The sequence below is a fragment of the Rhinolophus sinicus genome, chromosome X (assembly GCF_036562045.2).
Source record: "Rhinolophus sinicus isolate RSC01 chromosome X, ASM3656204v1, whole genome shotgun sequence".
Classification (NCBI taxonomy): Eukaryota; Metazoa; Chordata; class Mammalia; order Chiroptera; family Rhinolophidae; genus Rhinolophus; species Rhinolophus sinicus.
In genome coordinates this window covers 97476388-97502976 of record NC_133768.1, presented here as the reverse complement: position 1 = coordinate 97502976, position 26589 = coordinate 97476388, and the positions used below count along the sequence as shown (strand labels likewise).

General features: G+C 39.0%; 1 protein-coding gene across 8 annotated transcripts in view; it reads right to left on the bottom strand.

Moving 5' to 3' along the window:
- LOC109436244 (integrator complex subunit 6-like) overlaps positions 1–26589 on the bottom strand; it is a 56494-nt gene extending 29905 nt beyond the window's left edge. For 4 of the 8 annotated variants that reach the window (XM_019714682.2, XM_019714686.2, XM_074324310.1 and 1 more), the window contains exons 1-6: positions 26098–26346; positions 25890–25967; positions 2312–2461; positions 1334–1423; positions 918–1101; positions 573–701 (exon numbers count right to left, since the gene is read on the bottom strand). In XM_019714682.2, the coding sequence (XP_019570241.2) occupies positions 573–701; positions 918–1101; positions 1334–1423; positions 2312–2461; positions 25890–25967; positions 26098–26208 (742 nt within the window). In that variant the 5' untranslated portion in view covers positions 26209–26346. Of the gene's footprint in view, positions 1–572; positions 702–917; positions 1102–1333; positions 1424–2311; positions 2462–14007; positions 14032–25889; positions 25968–26097 lie in introns of those variants that run through there. The other 4 variants (XM_019714684.2, XM_019714683.2, XM_074324308.1 and 1 more) reach the window with 2 other exon arrangements.

Below are 26589 nucleotides of genomic sequence, written 5' to 3'. Positions count from 1 at the left end.
AGTTATTTTTCCAAATTTGGCAAATGAAATTGTTCATTCCCTGGTATTGTTTTACAGTTTTGGAATCTGACAAAATAGGTCATAAATTCCATTTAGATTTTCTTTTAATTCCCAATTAGATGACAAAAGAATTCTTTACTAACCAGTTGACTCAATGACCACAAAGGCAAAATAAAAACTATCGAAATTTACTGAAAGGTAGAAGCAATGCTGATAATACAACCTATGTATATAGTTAGGGGACGGAACACAAAGCAAATGCATCAAGTTTATTGTGGACTGATTCATTATAGTTTCCCCATCACCCTTAAAATTGCAGGGAAACTGCGCATTGTATAATGCTGCATCATGTATCCCACATGCATTTTAATTATTTAAGTTAGCATATTTCATTTGTCCCCCAAAATAGGGCAAGGCAGAGTTCAATGTAATCACTCATTAGTCTAAATTATATTAGTAAAATATTTGTTTTAATGATTTGAGTGTCATTTAAGATTAGTTTAATGTTTTTCCAATCTCAGATCATTCTCCCATGTAACACTATAGGGTGAAAACAAAGTTCTCTACTGTACCTTCTCCAATAGGAAGTGGATCTGGTCCCGTTTTTTCAAAGTTAATAACTACACCACTCTGAACTTTTTGAACTAGAGATTCTAAACACTGATTCAACATTCTTTGTGTTCTAACACAGTAGGAGCGACCTATACCAGAAGGAAAAACAAATAGCACAAATTCAATCAAATAAAATGCTATTTCACAATACAAGCACTTGAAACCCTAAAATACAACACTAATGATGAGCTTAAGCAGCAGCATTACAAGATTCTGAAGTAAAGGATGGATGGAGATGACATTTAAGAAAAACTAACCACTGCTGCCCTGAATTCTTCCTTTAGAATGTTAAATACTGCCAATACCTCCAGTGACTTCACACATCTGTGCGATGGCAGATTCATCAGTTGGTACACTCCCTAATTGCTCTGGTTCAGTTGAAGCCAATCCAGGCAAACGCAACACCAGGGCAAATAACCTTTGATCCCAACGAAAAGGTTCTTTGGTTAGTTCACTTCCAGGCAGAGGCGAATTCAAAGGAAGATGAAGCTGATAAGGCAAAATGTGAAGAGTTTCGTCAGAACAACCCATACAAAAATGAAGAAAGAATTAAAGGGTTCACGTTTCTTTCACTTTACTGAATAAAATGAAGCAATCTTTCAAGGATCACCAAGATGGAAAGTTTGATTAAACTTATTTTTAATTAGAAATGTATGCCTCCCACAGAAATAGCTGCATGTTCTCTGCTATTTAAACGAAAAATTTAAAAATGAAATCTCACCTCTTCTTGAACACCAGCCGTACTTGTTAACTTGTTTCCATCTGTGATGGTAATTAAAATAGATGGTTCTAAAAAAAATGGATTTCTCCCCTAAAATACATTTAAAAAGTATTAGAGCCGTGTAAAGTAATAATATTGTATTTAAACTTTTACATTTGCCTTGCCAGTGATCTCCCAAGTGTGTGATAAAATTTTCCTGGATAAATAAGAAGGGAAAGATTAGGGACTGAGTGGATGGGGATCAAAATACCAATCCCTGAAGAGGTAACATTCAGAATAAACTGAGGAATTGTTATAATTCAGGAACTCCCAAACTGTAACATCCAAATACTCCTCTCCTTCTGCTTTGCAAGTAATCATTAAGAAAAGATATTAAAGAGACTATAATGGCAGCATCATCCACACTCGTGAATCCATTCTCCTGAGTCAAAATCCTGGCACAGATGGGGGACACTAGTGACTTATGCTCTGCAACCTGGAGAGTGACTCTGGTTATTGTGAGCACAGTTATGACAGTAGGAAAGGACAATGGTAGCAGCAGCAAATGCTATTTTGCCTTCCTGTCATTCTTAGAGCTTTTTCATTGAATTGGGAAGGATGAGGGAGTTAAATTTCTCTTCAATTGTCTTGTTCTAATATTTCTCAGCAATTTATTAATCCCATTCTCAGATATCTGGTGATCTGATGGGTGGGTGATTTTAACTATTTTATGATCAAGTTACATATAAGACGACCCCAAAAGATATATATATATATATATATATATATATATATATATATATATGTGTGTATATATGTGTGTATATATATATATATATATACATATATATATATTTATATATATATATTTAAAAGATATGTGGGCCTCTTTTTGAAAGTTATGAAAAATAGCAGAAAATTTGTTAACCATACCCAATTTTAAATTCATACCCCAAGTCACCAAAATAAATTAGCTGTACTCACTCAAAATTTTTTTACCTGTCCATAATTGTCTATTCCAGATATTAATCTATTGAGATTTAACAAATCAAATGAGGATCTTAGAGCCTGACCAAGAGTAGTCAGTCCAGAAGCCTGAAGATTTTTTAGTTCATTCATGAATGTTGCGTGGTTTTCCTTCCAACCAGCCTGAAAACCAAACATTTACAAAGAAATTCCCAGTTATACAATGAACAATATATAAAGTACAAGCAACCACTAAACAGCAACTATCAAACCTCTAACAAATTAATAGTTCCTTAATCTAATTCTATTCTATATCTCAACTGATTAAGTGAAACTACAGCAAGCAGTTTCAGAAAGATCTGCCAGCATTAACGATTAAGAGCAAAGATGCAAATAGTGCATCTGTGCATCATGGCTAGAGGGCTTTGGTTAAAGAAGTCCAGTTTTCTATTCAGGCTCAATCAAGCCTACCAAGTATTTATCTTTGTTTGACACTGATGACGATCATGGAGTAAGGGGTAGAGGAAGGAGTAATTTTTTAAATGCATTGTCCTTGATAGAAACAATTAGCTACTGGGAATCTGATTTATAGTAACTTTCCTAACCAAGATTCTTCCCCCTGAACAGTATTTTCACTTGAAACAAGAATAAAAGGGGAATTATAGGAATAGCGCCACAACTATTTGGAGACAACCCTTCTGGCATCTTCAAGCATTCAGAAAGCCCCAAATCTAGAATAAGGAGAAAAAGAAAAGAAACTAAAAAGTTTTGGCAAAGAAGCAGCATCCCCTAAGCACCCCGGCATCTATAAGCAGCAGCAAAGAACCAAAGGCACAAGGTCAACAGTCAACATGCTGTGATTGAATGGTCTGTAGAATAGAAGGAGAATCATGTTGACTGGTTAGTGATGGCTATAAAAACAAAGCGGCACAAAATGCCAAGAAGAGAAGCCAAAAAAAGAAAATGGCAGCTAACAGTAGGTCACAGAGCAGGCCAGCAAGACAGAGAGCAGACAATACAGCTTGGCAACTTGGTGGGACAAACAGCCACCTGAGTCTTGGTAGCCCTGAGGGCAGCAGTGACATTCTGAATGCTGAAATCATGCAGATCAGGCCAGTAGAGCTGGAGGTGGAAAGCAAGAGTAAATAATACAGAGAAAAACCACATGATTTAAATTTCATGTGTAGCTGAAGGCATATCGTCCATTATCCATACAACTATAGCAACCACCATCTTTTTTTTCTTTTTCTTTTTTTAATTTATTGGGGTGACAACTGTTAGTAAAATTACATAGATTTCAGGTGTACAGTTCTGTATTACATCATCTATAAATCCCATTGTGTGTTCACCACCCAGAGTCAGTTCTCCTTCCATCACCATATATTTGATCCCCCTTACCCTCATCTCCACCCCCCACCCCCACCCCCCTTACCCTCTGGTAACCACTAAACTATTGTCTGTGTCTATGAGTTTTTCAAACACCATATTTCTAGTTTCAGTTTCCTGGAGCAATTTGGATCAGAATGACTGAGAGGCAGAAAGCGGGAAGATTACCAACTGCACCCTTCCATGAAGTGTATCTACATGACCTAGAGCAAACCTGTTGGTTCTTAGGACTTAAATTTCATTATCTGAAAATGAAGATCATTAGAAACGAAGGGACGCTGTTTAAGGATGTGCAAGGCTGTGCACGATACAACCCTCGAGGATGCATTCACATTAGAATCCCTGAGAATGGTGGCCCCTGAGGTTGAACAGTACACAACCCGCATAACCATACAAAGTGAAGGTGATCCTGGTTAAGATCCATTCCAGTCCAATGATCTGGGATTCTGTGAAATTAAAGATGTGCTTGGGGTGGCCGGTTGGCTCAGTTGGTTAGAGCGCAGTGCTCATAACACCAAGGTCGCTGGTTCGATTCCCATGTGGGCCAGTGAGCTGCACCCTCCACAACTAAATTGAAAACAACGACTTGACTTGGAGCTGATGGGTCCTGGAAAAACACACTGTTCCCCAATATTTCCCAATAAAAATTTAAAAAACAAAAAAGATGTGCTTAGTTTTTGTTTGTTTGTTTTTAATATTCCTAAAGTATCCTATAAATCAAAGGATCTAAAGGTAAAATCTTTCCATGTGTTTTTCTGGCCAGATTGTAAATATGACTTTTAGTAGATGGGGAAAGTAGAGCATGAGAATAATTCCTTGTGGCCCAAGCAAAATCTTACTAGACTAGACAATTTAAACTTGAGCTAAAAGGAAAGATTGTGATTTTAACTGTCCTCATCAAATACCTAGAAATAACAGCACGTGATTGCAAATCACACTGAATTCAAAACTTAGCTTTCTTCTTCTTTTAATAAAAGATTTTATTGGGGAAGGGGAACAGGATTTTATTGGGTAACAGTGTGTACTTCCAGGACTTTTTCCAAGTCAAGTTGTTGTCCTTTCAATCTTAGTTGTGGAGGGTGCCGTTCAGCTCCAGTTCCAGTTGCCGTTGCTAGTTGCAGGGGGCAGAGCCCACCATCCCTTGTGGGAGTCGAGGAATTGAACTGACAACGTTGTGGTTGAGAGCCCGCTGGCCCATGTGGGAATCGAACCGACAGCCTTCGGCATTAGGAGCACAGAGCTCCAACTGCCTGAGCCACCGGGCTGGCCCCCTTAGCTTTCTTCTTTGGGGTAGAAGAGAAAGGTATACAGTTGAGACGGATAGCATCAATTCATTCCTTTATTTATTCAACATTTTTTATGGACTAACTATGCTATGTTGGGCAGAATATTACATACTGGGGATATAGACAGGAATTAGCCTTGAGGAATTCCTGCCACCAAAGAATAAGGAATGCAGTTAGGGAGACTGAAAGAACAAATGATCAGAGAGTTAGCGAAGGCTTCTCACAGTAGATAGGGTATTAGATAAAGCTGAAGGGCATGAAGATCATGGGACATCCCACACTGAGGTGAGGAGTGGAGGGAGCAGTCCAAAGGAAGAGAACAGAGCTCATAAGAGAATAGGCCTTCCTGGGTAACAGCAAGTAATTTGATTATCATTTTTCTGGGTACATGGCAGGAGGCAAGGCTGATAAGTCGGCCTCTGACTGTACCGTGCTTTGTACATTGTGCTCAGTAGTTTGGATTTTGTCTGTCAGTCCTGGGAATAACTTGAAGTTTTTAATTTGGGGAGTGGCATGATCAGATCTGTATTTTAGCAAGATCGTTCTGCTGGGAGTTAGAGAATAAATTGTGGAGGGGAGGGGAGGCTGAAGCTTGAGGCAGGGAAACTTGAAGATTGTTGCGATCTTCATAGCTTATGAGAAAAGTGATGAAAGCCTGCAGTGGGGAAGGACAGGTGGTTGCAGATAAAAGAAGTATTTCAGAGGTGGAGTCATAAGGATTTAGTAGCTAATTAGAGGGATGGATGAGGGAGAAGGGGGTCACATGTTAGGTTGAGGTCTCCGGTTTGGGCAAACCTGTAAATGGTGGGGTCCCTTACCCAGAAACCACTTTATAAAGTTGACTTTTTTTTCCAGAGTTACTTCATTTAACAATCTTATTTCTCACACTGTAAACAGAGTTACATCTACAGCAAATGTTGAACTCCTGAGAGCCACAAGTTAGTTCAAGGCATGACTAAAGAAAAATTAGTGGACTACGTGTCTTGGTAAAGGGCTGGAATAAGATTTGGGTACCACTTAAGCAAGCACACTATAACTCAACAATATTTAAAATAATGTGTCCTCTGATTGTTAGTAGTCTTACTAATTAACCTGACAGAATAATTACTCTTTAAAATTCCTCTTATAATATGAATTGAAAACATTTTACAAATCATTTCTGCACCTGTATTGCTAGCGTTGTGTTTTTAGGTCAATTCCAATTCTTTGCAACAAAGCAGACAATACAAGAAATCTGAATGCTTCTCCTATGTCAGTACCACAAAGGGTATGGGCTACATTTACTGCCCAAAGCAGTGAACTTCTTGGTAGCAGTCTAGCTCCTTCAAGAGAAGAACTAAATGCCTCTAAATCCATTCCTCAGAATGCTGAAGGGGAAAAAAGGCCTACAGATTAATTTAAATTAATTAAATTAACTTAGAGAACCTTATTAATATGACAAATTTCTTTCAAAAAGATAATTATGAAGAGCTAATGGGTGAAAGTATATGTTTCTATTCTTCCTTCATTGCTTAGAGTTCATTTTTTCATAAGTGTGAATTCAGGACAGCCCATTTACCTCCTTAATAGTCTTTTCTTTCAAATTATTCCAAAGATATCCTACTCTCGTAGTATCAGTAAAAACCTTTACTCCTGATAATAACTTCCCTACATTCTCACAGAGCTTTACAGCTTTCAAAGCACTTCCACACTTCACATTTGCTTAAGACAACCTTATAAAACAGTCATGGTATTACCATCCTTGTTTTGTTTTAACAAACCAGGAAGAAGTAAGATTTAGGTATGTCTTGTGTGGGGGGTGACAGTGGTAGCAAATCACACTCTACAGTGGCAGTAATACAGTATCCTTTAGCCACATATGGCTACTGAGCACTTGAAACATGGCCAGTCTGACTTGAGATGTGATGTAAGTGTAAAATACAAATGGATTTGGAGGACTTGGAACAAAAGAAAAAAAGAATGAAAATATCTCATTTATTTTTATAATTACATGTTGAAATGATGTTTTGAATGTTTTCAGTTAAATAAAATATATTTCATTTGTTTCTTTTTGCTTTTTAATGTGGCTACTAGAAAACTCCCAATTTTGTGTCTGGCTGGCATCATATATCTACTGGAAAGAGATGTTTTAGAAGGTCCTGAAGGTCAGGTGGGAGACCTTGGCCTTGCTTTGGCATACAATAGACTCATTACAGATTCCAAGGCAGGGGAAACAGGATCAAAGCAGTGCCTCAGGAAGGTCAGCCTGGCAGTGTCATATAGGACAGACTGGAGAAGAAGCTACAGTCAGGAAAAAGAAGCTAGAGGGCTTGAAAAGCAATCCAGGCCAGAGGGAATCAGGGCCTGAATTAGGATGGGAATGAAGAGGTTAATTGAGAACATTTATTTTTTTTAAATGAAGCTCATTTCCTTTTTTTTTATTATTTATTTATTATTTAGTACTGTTTATTTATTTATTTATCTAAGGAGGGCACACCTCACAGTGACCCATGTGGGGATCGAACCCAAAACCTTGGTGCTACCAGCACCACATTCTAACCAACTGAGCTAACCAGCCACCCCCAGAGAAACATTTTAAAAAAACAAGATAGGACTTGGTGACAAACAGATCATGGGCCTAAAAGAGAAAGAGTAAAAGATGATTGATTACAAAACTTCTAGCCTGGGAGACCTAAAAAGTTTAGGACAAAGGAGTAAACTGGAATGGGTAAAATCCTAAGGTCAGAGTTTATTGTCTTCACAGATCAAGTTTTAAAAGTCTCCCAGAAGTAAAATCATGATCATGATCATGACGACAAATAATAACCATAGGTAATATTTATCAGTGCCTATGTGTCAGTAATTCGTTTATGCTAAGCATGACATTTTGTATGTGTTCTCATCTGAGCCTTATAACCATGAAGTAGGTGCTATTACTATTTCCATTTTATAGATGAGCCCACTGAGGCTCAGAGAGGATAGCAACTTGTCCAGATCAAACAACTAGTAAATGACAGAGCCAGGATTTGAACCCAGGTAACCTAATTTGAGTGCCTACCAACTTAAACCACTGTACTAGAGATTCTTCTACCTATTCTACATACCGTGTTTCCCCAAAAATAAGACCTAGTCAGACCATCAGCTCTAATGCATCTTTTGGAGCAAAAATTAACATAAGACCCAGTATTATATTATATTATATTACATTACATTACACTATATTATATTATATAAGACCCAGTCTTACATTAATTTTTGCTCCAAAAGGCACATTAGAGCTGATAGTCTGGCTAGGTCTTATTTTCGGGGAAACAAAGTAGTCACCTCATAGACATGCCTTGTTTTATTAGCTTAAAAATTTGTAAGTTTAAAAGAATTTCCAAATTTCATTGAATTGAAGCCTACTTTCCCTGATGTCTAAACGCAGACCAATTGGGTATGGGAGCAGTGGATTAGGGCTTGGAAGTCCCTAGTCTATTCCTGGCTGTAACTAACTAGCAAAGCAAGTGGTCCAGAGTAAGTCATTTACCCGTTACTGGGGCTGTTGCTGAACCTCTGCACCCTTATTTCCATCTTCTTATCTGACCAGTGGGTTTGGCAACAGGAAACTGGCATGCTTCCTCTAGGCCTATTGCTGAAGGTCTTTCTAATTTTCTGGTATGTTCTCTGACATATAGTGTTTAAGGGGTAGGCTTTGCCCCTACAACAGACCCATAGGGGAGGTCTGTCAGCGTGTGAATTATTTGGAAGCTTTTTGTGAACACACATCTAGGCTATATCATCCAGTCTAGCTTTTAACAGGAATGAAGCTGTTATTTAGAACTCAGTCTGGCTCCCGTGTCTTATTTCTCCATCGGTTTCAATGGAGGAGGGAAAGGTAGGGGTGTTATTTAGTGGCTCCCACAAACCTCAGCATCCCAATACTTGTCCTTCCTGAACTTCATCCTATTTTGGCCAGACCATTTCTCTGATTCATTGCTAGGTATTTATTTGTTTGTTTGTTTGTTTGTTTGTTTGTTTTTATTTGTTTATTTCAAATAGAAGAACCCTTTCCTCCATTGAAATCTTGCCAGGAAGTATAAGTAAGTAAAAGAGACAAAAGCAGATCAACCGTCCTTGAAGGGGATGTGGGAGTGGTGTTAGAGCCCTTTCTGAAAACCCTTGCTCTATCTCTAAAGGTCACTTGTAACCCTTTTCCAAAACATAGATGATCTGGTTATACTTCGTATAATGTGCAAATTTAATGAACATGCTATTCATTTCCCCATCCAAGGTAACTGAAAAACATATTTAGGGCAGCTGCATCTAACTTTTCACAAGAGAAGTATCCCTTAAAAACTACATAAACTGAATATTTGTAAATCAAAAAATAATCGGCTAATTAAAATGCTCTAGGGTGATAACTATTGAAAGGGAATGGCAGTGAATCTTTCCAAAGAGCAAAAATAATCCTTCTATATTGTAGATTGTCACAATCTACACTGAAAGGCTCTCTCACTGAAAAGCACCACTTACTACATCCCTCTGACTTGGTGCTGAGCCACTGCACTGACCCACTTGGGGCACACACACCCAAAAGCCTATCTGAACACTTCCTTGAACAGTAGTTCAGTTCAGTCCAAGCCTTCCTAGCTTGCTACCAAGCCCTTGATAATGAATAAAAAGCCTTGCTGGAATGCAGAGAGACATGTTTGTTTCCCTCTCCTTGACAAAACTTTTTATATTTTATTAAAGGAAATGAAATCAGCCTGGTAATATTTGCCCTTTGTTATCCCATATAGAGAGGGTTATCCTGGACCTTGGGCTCTTCTAGGTGGTTACAATCTAGATGCTTAATGGGTTTGAATATTTTCCCAGATGTCTCAAGTTAAAGCCAAAGAGTCTATATTTAGTAGGAACATCATTTCTCTTGTTGGAAGATAAACTATTTTTCTTTTTCCATCTGCTCTCTACAAGTTTGGGGAAAACTTGTTCTGCAACAACACAGACAATTTGAATAAATCAATTTCAACAGCATTTTTCAACCAACTTACTTTCTTATCCAATTTAACATTCTATCATCTTTGTCATCACAAAGTGCTCTTTTGTTGGTAAACTGACCAATGAGAAAGAATGACATGAAAAATAAGAAGCCCTGCTTTTTCAATCAACTCTATCTGCGGAGGAGACAAATGACTTTCCCCTTAGCCTTATATGGAATATTTGTGCAAGTTAAAACTTTTCAAATTCAACAATTTTTTTCTCACAACTAAAATGGACCCCAATTCTGATAGCTATAAGAAAAGGTTCACTTGCCCCTTAGGTAAACAGAACGCTGTGACAGCTGAATCACCTTAAAATGTTAAATGCCTTTTTATTGTGTTAAATGTCTTAATAAATTGTTTACAGCTAACACACCTATAAAGGAGGATGTTAAAATTGTGAAGTGCACATTAGGAAGATGCTGTATCATTAAAAGAATGGAATTGTCTTGTATCTCCTTTTAAAACTCTCTTCTTGCATTAAATTTTCTGATCCTATTTGATGCAATTTTGTTTCCCTTAATGCTGTAATAATTTGGCCTGATTTCACTTTTTTTGTGGTTTTCTCACTTAACTCAGGGGACTGATACACTTTTAGGTTCAAAGGAGGCATTTTATTATTCTGTGTATTCTGCATACTAATATCATTTTTTTCTTGTAAAATTACTTGTTTTAAGAATATCGAAAAAAAGGGCAAGGAAAACAAATGAAAAAATAAACATATGGGACTACCTCAAACTAAAAAGTTTTTGCACTGAAAAGGAAATCATCAACAAAATGAAAAGACAGTCTACTGAATGGGAGAAAATATTAGCCAGTGATACATCTGATAAGGGGTTAATATCCAAAATTTATAAAGACCTCATACTACCCAACACCAAAAAACTCCAAACAATTCAATTAAAAAATGGGCAGAGGACCTGAATAGACATTTCTCCAAAAACGACATACACATGGCCAATAGACACACGAAAAGATGCTCAGTGTCACTAATCATCAGCAAAATGCAAATAAAAACCACAAAGAGATAGCACCTCACACATGTCAGAATGGCTAGCATCGATAAATCAACAAACAGCAAGTGTTGGTGAGGATGTGGAGAAAAGGGAACACTTGTGTATTACTGGCGGGATTGCAGATTGGTGCAGCCACTATGGAAAATGGTTTAGTTTCCTCAAAAAATTAAAAATAGAACTATCTTATGACCCAGCAATTCCACTTCTGGGTATTTCTCTGAAGAAATCCAAAACACGAATTCAAAAAAAATAAATGCACTCCCATGTTCATTGTAGTGCTGTTGTTTATAGTGGCCAGGATATGGAAGCAACTTAAGTGTCCATCAATAGATGACTGGATAAAGAAGAAGTGGTACATATATGCAATGGAATATTGCTAGGCCATTAAAAAGAATGAAATCTTACCATTTGCAACAACATGGATGGACCTAGAGAATATTATGTTAAATGAAATAAGTCAGACAGAGAAAGACTAATAACATATGATCTCACTTATATGTGGAATCTAAAGAGCACAATAAATGAACAAACAAAACAGAAACAGATTCATAGATACAGAGAACAAACTGATGGTTGCCAGATGGGAGCGGGGTTGGAAGGCTGGGTGAAAAAAGTGAAGGGATTAAGAAGTATAAATTAGCAGTTACAAAATAGTCACGGGGATTGTACAATACAGCATAGGGAATATAGTCAATTAATATTGTAATAACAAAGTATGGTGCCAGGTGGGTCCTAGACTTAGTGGGGGAATCACTTCGTAAGCTCTGTAAATGTCTAACCACTATGCGGTATACCTGAAACTAATATAATATTGCATGTCAACTGTAATTGAAGAAAATAAAAATTAAAATAAAAAAGGAATATCCAGTTCTCTTGGATTCCTTTTTCTCAAAGTTTCTTTCCTAGGGGCACTTCTTAGTGTCCTGAACTTGCTGAAATGTTCAAACTCCATTTTATTTGATGACATTAGTTCTCTCCCTGAGAACACTCAATGCTATCATTCTGGGGTTCAGTCCACCAATTTTCATGAACAAACTTCAGGAAATACTACCAGTAGGACCACATAAAAGAATTCTAGCTTACTTGAGTCTTCTATTTTTAAAAAAAGTTCTTAAGAAATTGACCCCCTAATATATTGCGGAAATTTACTTGATATTCTGTGGCCTGCTGAATTGTTTCTTCAGTAGATGGTTAAAGACTCTCATGACCACATATTTTAAAATAAACTAGGCAACCTGAAACTAATATAATATTTTATGTCAACTGTAATTGAAAAATAAACTAAAAAATAACAATAAAATAAACTGGGCAAATAAATTATTTATAGTTTAATTCTATTGAGACACAGGCCACCATTTTGTGTTACCAGTCTCTTTACCTAGTATGATTTTTTAGTGGCTCAACAATCGTAAGAATTAGTCTAAAATATCTGCAAAATGCATTTTTGAGTTTTCAATTCTTACCCCAGGGAATTAGGAAAAATTATGAAGTAGCACATCTGTCAGACTTCACTTGAAAACACGACAGGATCAAAAGAAATTTGATCTTCACTAGAGGATCCTAACATGTAGACATTGAATTTTAGAAACTGTTCTCCTTCGTCCAGTAATCAATTGCACTGTTACTGAAGGAAAAAATATCTTCAAAGAATTTGACAAACTCCCTCAGATAAAAATGTTCAGTTTCCTCTCTCACTCTCAGACCATTTCAACAGTAACTATTGACCAATACCTATTCTCAGAAAAATGAATGTTATTATGCAGATCACACGTTCGATTATTTAGATTTTTTGTTTTGATAGAAGACATTTTAATGAATACATACACAAAATAAAAAATTTTAAATGTGGCCTTGGAAAAATACACAAGATAGGAGTTAGACTAAGCCACCCAAACATTGCAGAAAGAGTTGAACAGAGGAGATAGCAGAAGAGCCATTCATTACTTTGTAAAAATTATACAGCATCTCTTTCCTCTTGACTAAGTTTTAAAAATAATCCTGTCAAAAACATTTTACGAACTTTTTTTACATCATAAAGGTAACACACATTCATTGTTAAAAATCTCAACATACAAGGTTAGTCTATCTCTTCACCAACCTCCCAGTTCCACTCTTCAGAGGTAACCATTGCTAGGACTCTGTCCTGACCCAAAAATAAGTGATACCAATGAGATGAAGTGACATTTACCGATCTAACTAACTAGTAAGTGTGATATAGCACATTAAGCGTGTACAGGGACTATTTTCTAAAATTTAAAGCAATTTGGAAATCACCCCAAGTTCCACGCCTCAATTATTCCACTTCCTGCCTTTCAGTTATACAATTTTCATACGTTTTTTGGAAGGAACAGTGTTAATAATCTAGTCTAATGCCTTCATTTTACAGATGAGAAAACTGACATCTAAAAAGTGTTAAGTGACTTGCCTGGGGTCATGTATCTATCTGATCAGAAGCAGACTGTGGCTAAGAACCCCGGTCTCTAGCCTTCTAGCCTAGCACTCTTTACAGAGCCACAAAAAGTGACAAAACCCAGATTTACATGACAGTGGATGGTGTGATCTACGGACAGGCTGGATTACAACCACTTTGTAAAATCTGATTTTTATAGAAGTACCCAGACTTAAGCAGACTTCCAACATACAGCTCAGAGACATCAGCATGGAATTTACAATGTCCATACACATACATAAGCTTTTACGAAAAATGGAGAGCTATGCTCTGCATATCTTCAGCATTCTCTTACAAGAACTAAAACAAGAGGGACTCCCAGCTTTCCAATGCCATGGCTGTATTAAAACCTAGATATTCTCCCTAGAATCCTATTTCTACTGTCTAGTTTTGTGGGCTTCCTTCTGCAAAGACAAATGGGAAGAGAGACTGGGGCTTCCGATTAAATAGCAGTGCCTCCAGGCAACTTCAGGCCAACCTAAATCAAAACATCTTGATCTAGCGCAGGCTAATCAACCACTAAAGGTCATACTTCAGCTCCCTCCCTCTTCCTTCTGCAACTTCTCATTATTAGCATAGCACTTTAAAGCACCTTCTGTGGCATCCTCCCACTCAAGTCGCACCCTTAATGGAATGCTTTCAGTTCACTTGCTCTCCTCCCCAGAGCCTCCAGCTCTCCTGGCTCTGTATCTCTTCTTCCTTTGGTTAACTGATGTTCTAAAGGCTGGCATCAGGAATGGGGAGACCAACTCAGCGGGTGAAAAAGACAGGTCTGGCTGAAGCTCAGGGCTCCTATGGGAAAATAATGGGAAATAAGTTTATATAGACACATGGAAGAGATCCTAGAGAGCTCAGAATGGCATCCAAAGGCATGGGGAGTCTTTGAAGGCTTAGGAAGGGGGAGTGATATGATGAAACCAGTTTTTTTTAGAAAGTTAGCAGTTGGTATGGGTAGAGAGTAGGAATTTGGGAGGCACTTGGGAGACCGCGTAGAAGGTTGTTATAATGGTCAAAGCATAAAAGCTCAGGACCTGTACTCAAGTGATGGCAGCAGAAATTAAGTTGAAGGAACATATATGTAAGAGACATTTCAAAGGGATGGGCCTTAGAAGACTATGGAAGGATAGGATCAATGCCACACAATGCCTCGCTTTCAATCCTGGGAGACTAAAAGATGGAGAATATGGAAAAGGGGATAGGCTTTAGAGTCATAAGGAGGTCTTCACATAATAGCTGCTATGAGTTGATGGTGGGATAGATAGCCAGGCGGAGATGTTCTATCATCAGCTAAAGATGCCTGGATGAGAAACCAAAGATGGAGAGGCACCAGTGTAGGAGGACTGCTTGAAACCCTGAATGAGGTAGGATGCATTCACCAAGGGAAAGAATTGGGAAGACAGAGGAAGACTTATCAGAGACAGATCAGTGGAGAGACAGAACAGAGGAGGTGTTAAGTTTCTGGAAGAAGGAGTATTAACAGTTTCAAATATAGTCAAGGGCAACGAGAATAAACATTAGTAAACTGGCCCAAGTAACGATACAGTAAATCCTAAGACCTTAATAAATCATATTTACTTTTCTCACTAGTACTGTTCCTTACTTGCACACACATAAATGTTTCAAGTCTTTTGTTCAACAGCATTTAAGTCCAGAGTTTGGCTCTTGATGCTAAGTTTACTAAACTACTCAACCTATAGGGCAGGATATAACTAATGAAAAAGCAACTGCCATTAATAGTCTAATCAGGTGAATATGGTTTCAGATACAGAACTCTTCTTTTTCTACAAACACCTGGCACATCAATGCAAAAGTCTTATATATAACTTTTTCTGGTTAAGCCCCTAGTGGCTGATTGGGGAGATGTCCATTCCTTCTCTGAAATCCACCCCTTATCAACCTAACTAAGCAGGAAAGAAAAAAAGCTATCTGGCTATATGGCAGGGGTGTGGCTTGAGGAGAGTGGGAGATTTGGATGAAATAAAGACTGCACCATAAAGTGAGGCACAGGCTGATACATAAGGCTCCACAAAGGTGGTGTGGTAATTTCAGGCCTTGTACAAAACCACTTCTGTCTCCCTCGCAGGTTGTGGATTAGGAGAAATGAAATGGTTACTGTGGAGTACGTTGGATGTCTTTCTTTTCCCTATAAGAAAAACATTTATCAGGACATTGATAAAATGAGGATGGCAAATCAGTTTCTGGAGGCCACTAGATAGCCACAAACTACACTGTAGCTTTTTCAAGCCTACCACTCTTCCTACACAGCTTTGGCCACCAACACGTACACACTATCTCAAGCTTCATCAGCTTAGTGCCACAACAACTCCACATCTGTCTCTAAGTAGGGGCCTAACTGTGGGACATCAAAGGCCAAAGTGTTTCACAAACAAATGCACTACGATATTCACCTAGAAATAGACAAATAATAAAAATGGTAACACTGGCAGTCATAATTTTCTTTCATTGAGTGCTTGCTATTATGTCAAGCACTGTTATATCAAAAGCAACTGTAAACAATAGCATGACAATTCTGTCTAAAAAACATGGCTCCAGGACACATGTAATAATGAGAATAACCAGTGAGAAGTTACTAAAAGGAATATTCTATCATCATTGATACGAAGAATGAAGTGACTCATTATTTAAGACTGGAATAGAAACAGACCTAGGTTAACTATTCAGCTGTGTTACTTAACCTCTCTGGTACTCAGTTTTCCTTATCTGTTAAATGGGGATAATAATATAATAGTACCTACAACTTAGGCTGGTTGGGAAGATTAATAATTAAGCACTTTATATTCATTGGCAAATTGCCTCGTGCATAAATGTCAGCTGCTATCATTAGAAAGCTATTATACTATTGTTCATTATTACAAGTAGATGTAAGTTGAATCATATCTGTAAAAGCCAGATAACACCTTTGACTATAAGATAGGTTTTAGGAGGATCCAAAACTAGGGCTATAAAATGGTTCCACCTCCTATACATGCTATTCATCAGCACATCGCTGCTTTCACCCAGCCTCAGAATGGAACATTGGTGTTATTCCTTAAATGGGAGCCATTAAAGTAACAAAAACTAACATAGTCACTTCCGTAATCCGCATTAGGAGGACTGAGCTTAGAGAAAGTAGCATTCATGGGAGCACGCCTATCATGTGGACCTGGACGTCTCCCCTTCTTTTAATGCTACTGATGACTTCTTAGGATATGAGACAAGGGCTCTGCTAGGGGACATCCAGAAAGCCCTCAATAAGAGCAGTGATACAAACTCCCCTTTATTTCTTAGGTTTTACATTATGCCAAGCTAGAGAATTTATCCTTTATCCTACTTTTCATGGTGAATACTGTTCTTAGGAATTCTTGATCCAAGTAGCTATGTAAATTTAATAAGGGATATGTTACATATTTCTAGTAATACTAAAAGCATGGACCATTTAGTGCCACTAGTGAGCACATATTACACGCAACACACAAAATTCTGAATTACTGCAGCTATACTAGGAGTTCACATATATCTTCTACTGAACTTACCCCAGGAAAAAACTTTCTAACCCAACCAGTTGGATCACCAACTACATCCATAAGTCTAAGCAACCAAACTGGCTTTCAATACACACAAGACTGGGATGCTTTCATATTTTGCCCTGGGTCCAAGGGTTATCAACCCATCAACTCTGAACTGTACGACAACCTTTCATGCACAGATGAGTCCATTATGGTGGTGTTCATTTTAAACAGAACTTCAAGAGAAAGGCTCCTCCTTCAGAAGCAATTTCTAGTATGTGAACACCATAAATATTTTAAGAAAGAATACAGACCAACACTGCTGTCAAATAGAAATACAGTGGAGGCCACATACGTAATTTTATAGTTTCAAGTAGCCACATTAAAAAAAGAGAAACAGGTGATAATAATAATATATTGCATTTAACCCAATATCTTAGAAATACTTGTAAAATCTGTAATCAACATAAAATTGTTAATGAGATATTTTACTTTTTTGTGCTGTCTTCAAAATCAAGTGTTTAATTTACACTTAAAGTACATCTTGATTCATACTAGCTGCCTTTCAAGTGCTCAGTAATCACACTTGGCTAGTGGATGCTGTACCGAACAGTGTAAATATAGCCTATCTAAAATATGAATAGCTGGTATATTTGAAGAGCCATGCCTACCCTCACTGCCACCTCAGCCCTTAATCTTCTTTGATGGAGCCCTTATAATGTCCCCACCCCTCACTGGGACCACTAGTCCGCCACAGTTTGAGGAAGAAGAGGGGAAGGATGTATTTTTCACAAATCACCTTGGAAACCCAAATCCATTTCACTGTAGAAACAATAACAAACACAATAGTTCTATGGCTAAGTGACATTAGGGGTTAAAAAGGCTTTCCTGGGGAGGAAGGTCTGGGAACCTAATCACCATTTAGAACATTGTATTCAGGACAGAGTGTGTTCCAAGGTTCCAATATGTACACAAAAAGACTGCCTGGATCTCTCATTTAAACTCTCAGTGAAAGGGAACTGGAGGCCATGTTTACCAAGTTTTTCATTTAAGAACTTAAAACCAGTGGGTTCCCTTCTTCATCCCTGTTCCCCCACCCTCCATATAGAGGGTCCTTCAATCCTGCCCTTCTCTGGAAACATTTCTCCCTGAGATGTAGAAGAGCTGCCATGTTTGGCCAGTATGAAATGACGTCTGTCTCCTGAGCAGTTCTAATTATCTTTCTGAAGCAAAGACAAACTGAAAAGGACAATATTTGCCCTGTGCTTACGTATGGCCCTGCCCTTCTGCTGTCCTTCTTACCCCAATCCCAAACTCAAGGCCAAAAGCTCTCAAATAGCCAGCACTAATACAAAACTAGGCAATTTCAACTACATCTTTTGGGTCTCCCCCACCTTTCATTTTTCCCTCCCTCCCCCAAGCCCACCTCAACATATGCTTCTATGTAATAATAACCAAACAAGCACACAGATAACAAGCCTTGCCCTGTTTCTCTTCAAATCCACCTCATAGTTCTTTACCCTGGGAGAGATGTAGAAACTCTAGCTTGTAAGTTTCAAAGCCCTTTTGCGATCCAATCTCAACTAGTCCTGCCCATCCTCCCCCCACCTCCAATTTGTTGGTTAAGCGTCTACTGCTCCTGACACCTCCCACACTTTAATCCACATTCTCCAGTCATCTATCTCCAATGACTATTCTCAAGACCCTTGATAAGTAGGACCATTTTACTATTCTTATCTCCCCTTGGGCCAGGTCTTTATTGGTGTCACCTTAGTCCCCTATAATAAAGCCTGGTCCAGAGAGGGTACTCAATGACCATGGTAAATGAATGCCTAAATTGCTGTAGTAGCAATCCACTGTGAGACTTATCTTCCAGAAAGACCATTTTGATCATATCGCTGCATTGGTGACAAAAGTCAGACCAACAGTTACCAAGCAGGGGAGAAAGGGATTGCATGAGAAAGCAAGAGGCATTTTCTGGGTTGATGGAAATGTCCTGTATCTTGGCCTGGGGTAGCAGTTACATGAATGCACAAAGATGTAAAAATGCATCAAGTCATTAAGATTGATGTATTTTACTGTATGAACAAAAGAAAGGGGACACATATACACTGGTCTTGTAAAAATACAATTCCACCATATTATAAACCTGAACCTCAATGAACATGCTAGCTGTAATAAATATTGAACATACGAGTATGAAATTGTTAATGGCGATTAGCCTCTGGAGAACAGTAGTGGAAATGGGAGGGGTGAGGGGAACAGGGTAGCTTTCACACTTACATAGTACTTGAAATATTTTTTCCCCATTTATTGAGTAGCTACTAAAATTTAGGCACTCCCTTAGGTACTTGGGGTACAAATATAGAGAAGTTCAAATATGTGCCCTTAAAGAGCTCACATTAAGGCGGCCAACGTGAACACTGACAATCACCATGTAACATGCTAACTGCTCTAGACAGTTAAGGTCTGGACAAAGTGTTAAGGGACCACAGTGGGAGTTGTTACACTGTTTGGAGTCGGGGTGGGGCAGAGGTGCAGGATGACTTCTGAGAATGTAGATCCAAGTGTAGAGGCACTTCAGGCCAACAACCAGTGTGTCCCAGGCAGAGGGAACAATACATGCAATGGCAGAGTGAATTTGGAGAAGATGGCCTAATTTTTCATTGTGGCTGGAGCCTGATATCCAGGAGAAGAGAAGAGAGAGGAGAGACACTGTTGGAAAGATAAGATAGAAGATCATGAAGGCCTTGGAGGACAGGCTAAGGAGTTTGGATTTTATTCTGAAATGTAATGGAGAGCCATTGAAGGATTTTTAGTAGGGGAATGACTTTCTATTTTACTTTATTGTATATTAAGAATGATCAATCTAGTGTCAATACGGGGGAAGAATCAGTGAAGAGCAAGATCAGAAGTAGGGAGATGAATTGATTGGCTGCTACAACAACGGTCCAGGTGAGGAATGATCAAGGTTGAAACAAGGGAGGAGTAAATAAGAATGAATCGATACAAAAGAGGTTTAGGATACAGGACAGACAGGACCCCATGTTTTTTGTCAGCCCTTCCCAGTCACCTTCCTGCAGGTGCCTAGTCTGGATAGCCTTTACTCTCTTGCCCAGAGATTTAGTCTTCTACCAATAAGTCTCCCCTTTTCTTTTTTTTACAAAAAACAGGAATATTTTATTCACTGCAAAATGAAACAAACAGAAATACAGATACAGTGGTATATACATGAGTGATGAAGAATCTGTATAAGCTTTCAATAAAGTTCCTCCACGTTCTACTTTTGTATAAAGGACAAGAGCTACCAGTCAGAGTACCTCACGCTTAAAATTCTTTCCAGTAAACTATACTTAATTCATAGGTTGGATAAACGTCTGTAAGCATTTACTTATTCATTTAGGTATAATTGACATATATTACTCTATTAGCTTCAGGTGTACAACACATGGATTTGATATTTCTATGTATTGCAAAATGACACAATAAGTCTAATTACCATTCGTCACCATACATACTTGCAATTTTATTCTTATGAGAACTTTTAAGATTTACTCTCTTAGCCACTTTTAAATATGCAATGCAGTGTTATTAACTATAGTCACCACAATGTACATTATATTCTATATTCTATGAGCTTCTTTTTCTTTTTCGATTCCACATATAAGTGAGATCATTTGGTATGTCTTTCTTCGTCTGACTTATTTCACTTAGCATAATGCCCTCAAGGTCCTTCCATGTTGTCCCAAATGGCAACATTTCCTTCTCTTTTATGGCTGAATAATATTCATATATATCTATATCTATATCTATATCTATATCTATATCTATATCTATATCTATATCTATATATATATACACACACACATATGAATATTATGGGTAAACAAAATAAGATATACATATATATATATGTATATCTTATTTTGTTTACCCATTCATCCATCAATGGACACTTAGATTGTTTCCATATCTTGGCTATTGTAAATAATGCTGCAATGAACAGGAGGGTACATATATCTTTCTAGTTAGTGTTTTCATTTTCTTCAGATAAACACCCAGAAGTTGAATTCCTGGGTCATAAGGTAGTTTTATTTCTATTTTTTTGGGAAACCTCCACACTCTTTTCCATAGTAGCTGAACCAATTTACATTTCTACCAACAGTGCACAAGTGTTCCCTTTTCTCCACATCCGTGCCAACACTTATCTCTTGTCTTTTTGATGCTATCCATTCTAACAAGTGTGAAGTAATATCTTATTGTGGTTTTGATTTGCATCTCTCTGATGCTTAGTGATGTTGTGCATCTTTGCATGTACCTGTTGAGCATCTGTATGTCCTCTTTGGAAAAATGTCTGTTCAGATCCTCTGCCCATTTTCTGATCAGATTCTTTGTTTTTGGTTTTGTTTTCTTTTTTTTGTTTCTTTCTTTCTTTCTTTTTTTTTTTTTTGCTATTGAGTTGTATGAGTTTTTACATACTTTAGACATTAATCTGTTATCAGATATATGATTTGTAAGTAGTTTTTGCCATTCTGTAGGTTGCTTTTTTATTGTGTTGATGGTTTTTCTCCCCTTTTATTACTGCAAAATAACTATTATCACATGCTTCAAATGGCCAATGAGGAAGGTGTAAAGGAAGCAAGATCAGGGGAGAAACAATTCATCTTAAAAATCAGTGCACTGCCTTCATCACATTTTGAGTTTTAAACGCACCTTCCATTGTCTCAGGTTGCTCTCACAGGCCATGTTGCTACTGTTTCACCCAAAAGCAGTTGGAGGGCCATTCCTTAGCCTCCAACCACAACAAAAGGCTCCCCTAAAATTCACTCCTTTTCCAAATAAGGCCCACAAAATATACTCACGGGTATATGAAAAAGCTATGCCTTAGTTAAAATACCAGTAAATATTTGGAACACAGATCATAAAACAAGCATAAGTTTACTTCCTAAATCTGTAAGCCAAAATGTTGCCTTTTACTGATACATGTGAATAAAGGCATGCAGAAACCAGTAAGCAAAGCTAGCTACAGGATGTGAAAAAGCAATACTCAAGGGAAAATTTCACTTTTTCAAATGTTCTGTGTTTGCAAATTACAGACTCAGGATGTTTCTTTGAAACAACCATATATATATATATATATATATATATATATATGAATGAAACATTCTGTCCACTATTTAAACCTTCTGTTTGGCTATTTCTAGAAAAGTGACTTGGTTTTATGTTTAAAAGCATTTCCTTCAATAAAAAATTCATTTAAAGAAAGTAGCTCAAAACATCAAACTATTTTGAATCTTTTTATTCTTTTTTAATCTTTTTATCATACACTCCAGTCTCCTGGCTCACTTTCTTCTTGATGCACTCAGTTGGCTCAGAGTTAGTAGTAGTGACGAGCTTACCTCTGCTAGTCACTGAATAAAAGGAGATCATGATTCATAGCAAAACAAAACATACAAGACAACAGAACCATAGACAAAACTATTAAGAATATGCAAAAAAAACCACTTTAAAAAATCATGTATTAGTCTTTTAAGGCTACACTGGAAAATTTAAAATATTACAGTTTCATCCTAGCTGTGTACACTAAAGATACCACTGTATAAATGTAGTGTTAACACTTGTGACACTATGTATAAAACTTGTCTGCAAAGGAATACTTGAAACAGATGTAGCACAAAATGCTTGCGTTTCATATGCTTTTTATATAGCACCCAAATCAAACTTAATTCCATCTGTGCAGAGCTGACTGCAAGTAACAGGTATGACTAATTTAAAAAGAGCACATAGCCATGTGTAAGGGGTGTGCTGTGAGAAGTTACTAAGTCCTAGGTGAAATACTATATTCACATACACAACAGTATACATTAGTGAAAAGTTCCAGTCACAGTAACTTTTCACAACAAGATTTATTGTCAGAGCTTGTAAGTGGATATACTGGGAATAGTTCCATGCCTATTAAGGAATAAACCTCCCAACCAAATGCACAACTTATGCGTGTTGTAACACCAATAGAATTGAATCTTCTAGTAGAAAAAAATTTTTTGCAATGTTTAGAGTTGGATATAATGAAGACCTGAGAAACAAGCAGTTATTTTGAGAAGAGATAAACAATGGCCCTCCAACCACAGAGAAATTAAAGAATATACTTTCCATTATTCTGCAGAAAAAAAAGCTACAAAAATCAAACCCTATCTAACATCACTTTGCTGAAAGGACCTCAGGCTGCTAATGGAGAGTGAAGTTTTAAGTACCAACTAAGATGCCTGCTTACAATCAAAGAAAGACCTATTTGATGATCAGTGTGACAGAAAACAGACATTTATGGCTCCTAGCTATTAGCAAGTGAAAGACTAGACTAAACTTTAAGAAAAATTCACCAGCTGTTCTAAAATTTCAGACCTACCAGAATGGCTAGTTCCTAACAGCAAAAGAACAAATAGTTACCACATGCTGAGGGGAGGGTTGGGGGTGGGCAGGAGGGAGTGGCTGAAAGAGACTCAGAAAAAGAAAATGCTACCAAACTATGGCAAATTATTAGTAATTCAGGTATAGATGACAACATGACAAGAACATCATTAAGATCATTAATCATTTCATAGCACATGTAGTTATCATATAAGATTAAAATGAAAAACCTGAATAACCTTGGAAATCTTAAACACTAACTAAGAAGATAACCAATGATTAGTAATTAAAAGTATTACAGAAAGTATGTTCCCATACCTGACCTACATAAGGAAAAAAGATCAGACTCAACTTGGAAGAATGCTTTTGTACTTCGGGGGGGTGGGGGTGGAAATATAGTGTATAAGATGACAGGATAAAAAGAGCTAACAGATGAAATTTCCACTAAAAACAAAATCCAACTTTCCCCAGAACTATCTTGAGCCTCTAAAATACCATGGATAAGTTACACAGACACTAAAAATTTTAAGTATGAGGACTATGTGGCAGCCTGGAATAATTCACGGAGCAATATAGGTGGAAAAAGCAGAATACAAAGTAATATGTACACTGTGATTACAATGCTAGGTAAAAAGATGCAATGATGGTTAAGAGGAACATGAGACTTTCTTTTCCTTTTCCAAAGATTCTGTAAACATTGCCACGAAAGTCTTATAAATCAAAACCCATTTTTAAATATTTTTTCTGTTGTCTGTATCTATGAGTTAATGTTGGTTCAAAACCCCTTTTTAAATTATGAGTCTCAACATTCAGAAAAATGCTAAATAAGTGATTCTTTTTTTAAAAAGTCACACTGCTTTGGAGTTTATCCTTTTTACTACTTCAATTAAGGAGGACTACAAATGGCCACGCTACAAATGGTGAGTTCTTATCTGTATCAGTATTCAAAGGATACAGACCTTCAGACTTAGGAAGTACAAACATCTGCTTTTCTAGATGGAAGAAATAAGTGGTCACACCCTTTTGGGAAACTGACGTTTTAAGAAAGATTATGGTATTTTGAAAGATGTCTACGTGCTCAATTTTTCTAAATAGATAATCAAAAACCGAAAACAAAGTATCAAAAACAGAAGTTTTAAGGGGAACCTACTAATCAAACTGTTCACCGAAACTAGGCGTTACAAAATTAAAGCCTCCCTTTGGTTTTTATTCTTTTTTCCTCCTTTGGTTTTATTTCTGAAGAAACATCTCTTTGCCCAACTATTCAGTTCGGTAGGCTCCATTCTGTTAAATACCTCACTTGGCTGAAACGAATCACAGCACATCCAGATGGCCCCTCCCCAGCACTATTAAGATAATTCTGAGAAAAAGAGGGCGTCTAGCAAAGGACATCAAGGATTATGGTAACGTATTTTCTAAGTTTCAATATGCAAGCAGGACTCTTAGGCAGGTTGATTTAATAGTCCGAGCTCTATTTCATCGGGTCACTGCAGGCAAAGCGGTTATCTCCTCGACACTAGTAACAAATATTAACTACCCCACCGAGGTGAAGTTGTCCCTACTTTTCTCCTGTAGGTCAGAATCCTGTGGACCAAATCATCCAATTTAACTATTGTAACTGCGCCCAGTAGAGTCCTACCCTTCCTTCCTTCCTCTTCCCTGGACAAATCCCTACGTGGCTAACACAAACCTAATTGATAATGTAAATAGGTAGGCCAGGTCCCTAAAAAGCTCTTCTGCCCCTGGTGGGTTCCGCCTGGGCATTTCCCCGCCCCACCCTGTCGCGGTTTGGATTTGTCTCCAATAAAACATTAACAGTAACTAAGGTAACCGAGAGCCGGGCTTAGCCAGACCAATTCCCGAGAAGAAAGAAAAAGTTTCTCCGGTCTGGGGTTGGGAGGTTTGCTCAGCGGACAGATTTTCCTTTGGGCGAGGGTGGATGGAAGACTGCAGAAGTGCAAAAGCAGTAGTCTAATCTTTGAAGGCCGGTGGCTGGCGCTGCCACGCTCTCAGCAGGAAGGGGAGGGGAGCCGGAGGAAGAGGGGGAAAAGGAGAAGCAGCGGGGAGCGGGGGGGGGGGGAAGGAGGAGCCAAAGGAGGAGCTGGGGCTCCAGGGAAGCCCGCGCCGGGTCCGGAGCACCCGGGGCGGAGTCGCAGGCTCGTTCTGCCCCTCAGCCTCAGCCGCAGCCGCCCGGGGTGCGCCCCGAAGGGGCGGGTCTCGGTCCTCTTCCCCACCCCTCCCTCCTTTCCATCTCAGCAGCGCCCTCAGTCTCCCTCTCTGGCTCATACAAAAGCAAAATGTCCGCCATCTTCCGAGGCTGCTGTGGTCGCCGCCGCCACGGGCCCTGCTCTCCTGCGGTTTTTCCCCGGGGCTGCCCCTCCCCCGACCCTGGGAGCCGCGGCGACTTGGAAGCCGCCGACTGCACCGCTCTGCGCGCCCCCCACTGCCCCGCACACCCCGCGGGGCGACGCAGGACTGCTCTGGCGGGGGCCAGGAGAGGAAGCCGCCCCAACCGACTGGCTCGCACTTCCCGCCCGCCCCACCCCGTTGATGGCCCCGTTACCTTGATGCAGTACGGCGGTTCGTCGTAGGTGACCAACATGTACCTGTCTCCGCGGCTGGCGGGATCCCGGGCGCGCAGCTGCGGGACGAGGGATGACGGAGGGGGCCGCGAAAGGAAAAGGGAGGAGGGGGCGACACAAACGTTACAGAAATACCTAAATCCCCATCCCTCCGGAGCTCTCCCCACCTCTCTCCTCCCCTCCCTTTACCTTCAAGAATAACTCCACAGCGCCTTTGGCAATGTCCAAATAGGAGGTGCCCAGGTCAGTGCGCTGGTTCATAGAGGCGGACGTGTCTATGAGGAATAGCAGGATGGGCATCTTCCCCCGCACCCCTGGCTCCGCTCCCCGCTCTCCTGGTCCTCTTGCCCTCACTGCCGCGTACTGCCACCTAAACCCTCAACTCTCAGAGAGCCAGGGTGCAGGGAGCCAGAGGAAAAGGGGAGACGGGACGGGACGGATGGAACTGCTCCTGGCCTCCTCTTTCTGCAGCCCCACCTCCTATCCCTCCAAGGGAACTTGAAAGTGTGAGCGTGTGTAGCCCTCGGGCCCTCCCCCTTCCTCTCTTCTGCCACCACTAGTGCCGCCACCGCTGCCGCAGAGACTACAGCCCAAGCATCCGTCCACGCTCACTAAAGCGCTCGCCCCAGACTGAGAGCTATCTCTGTTCACCGACACACAACTTCTGTCCGCTCACCTACC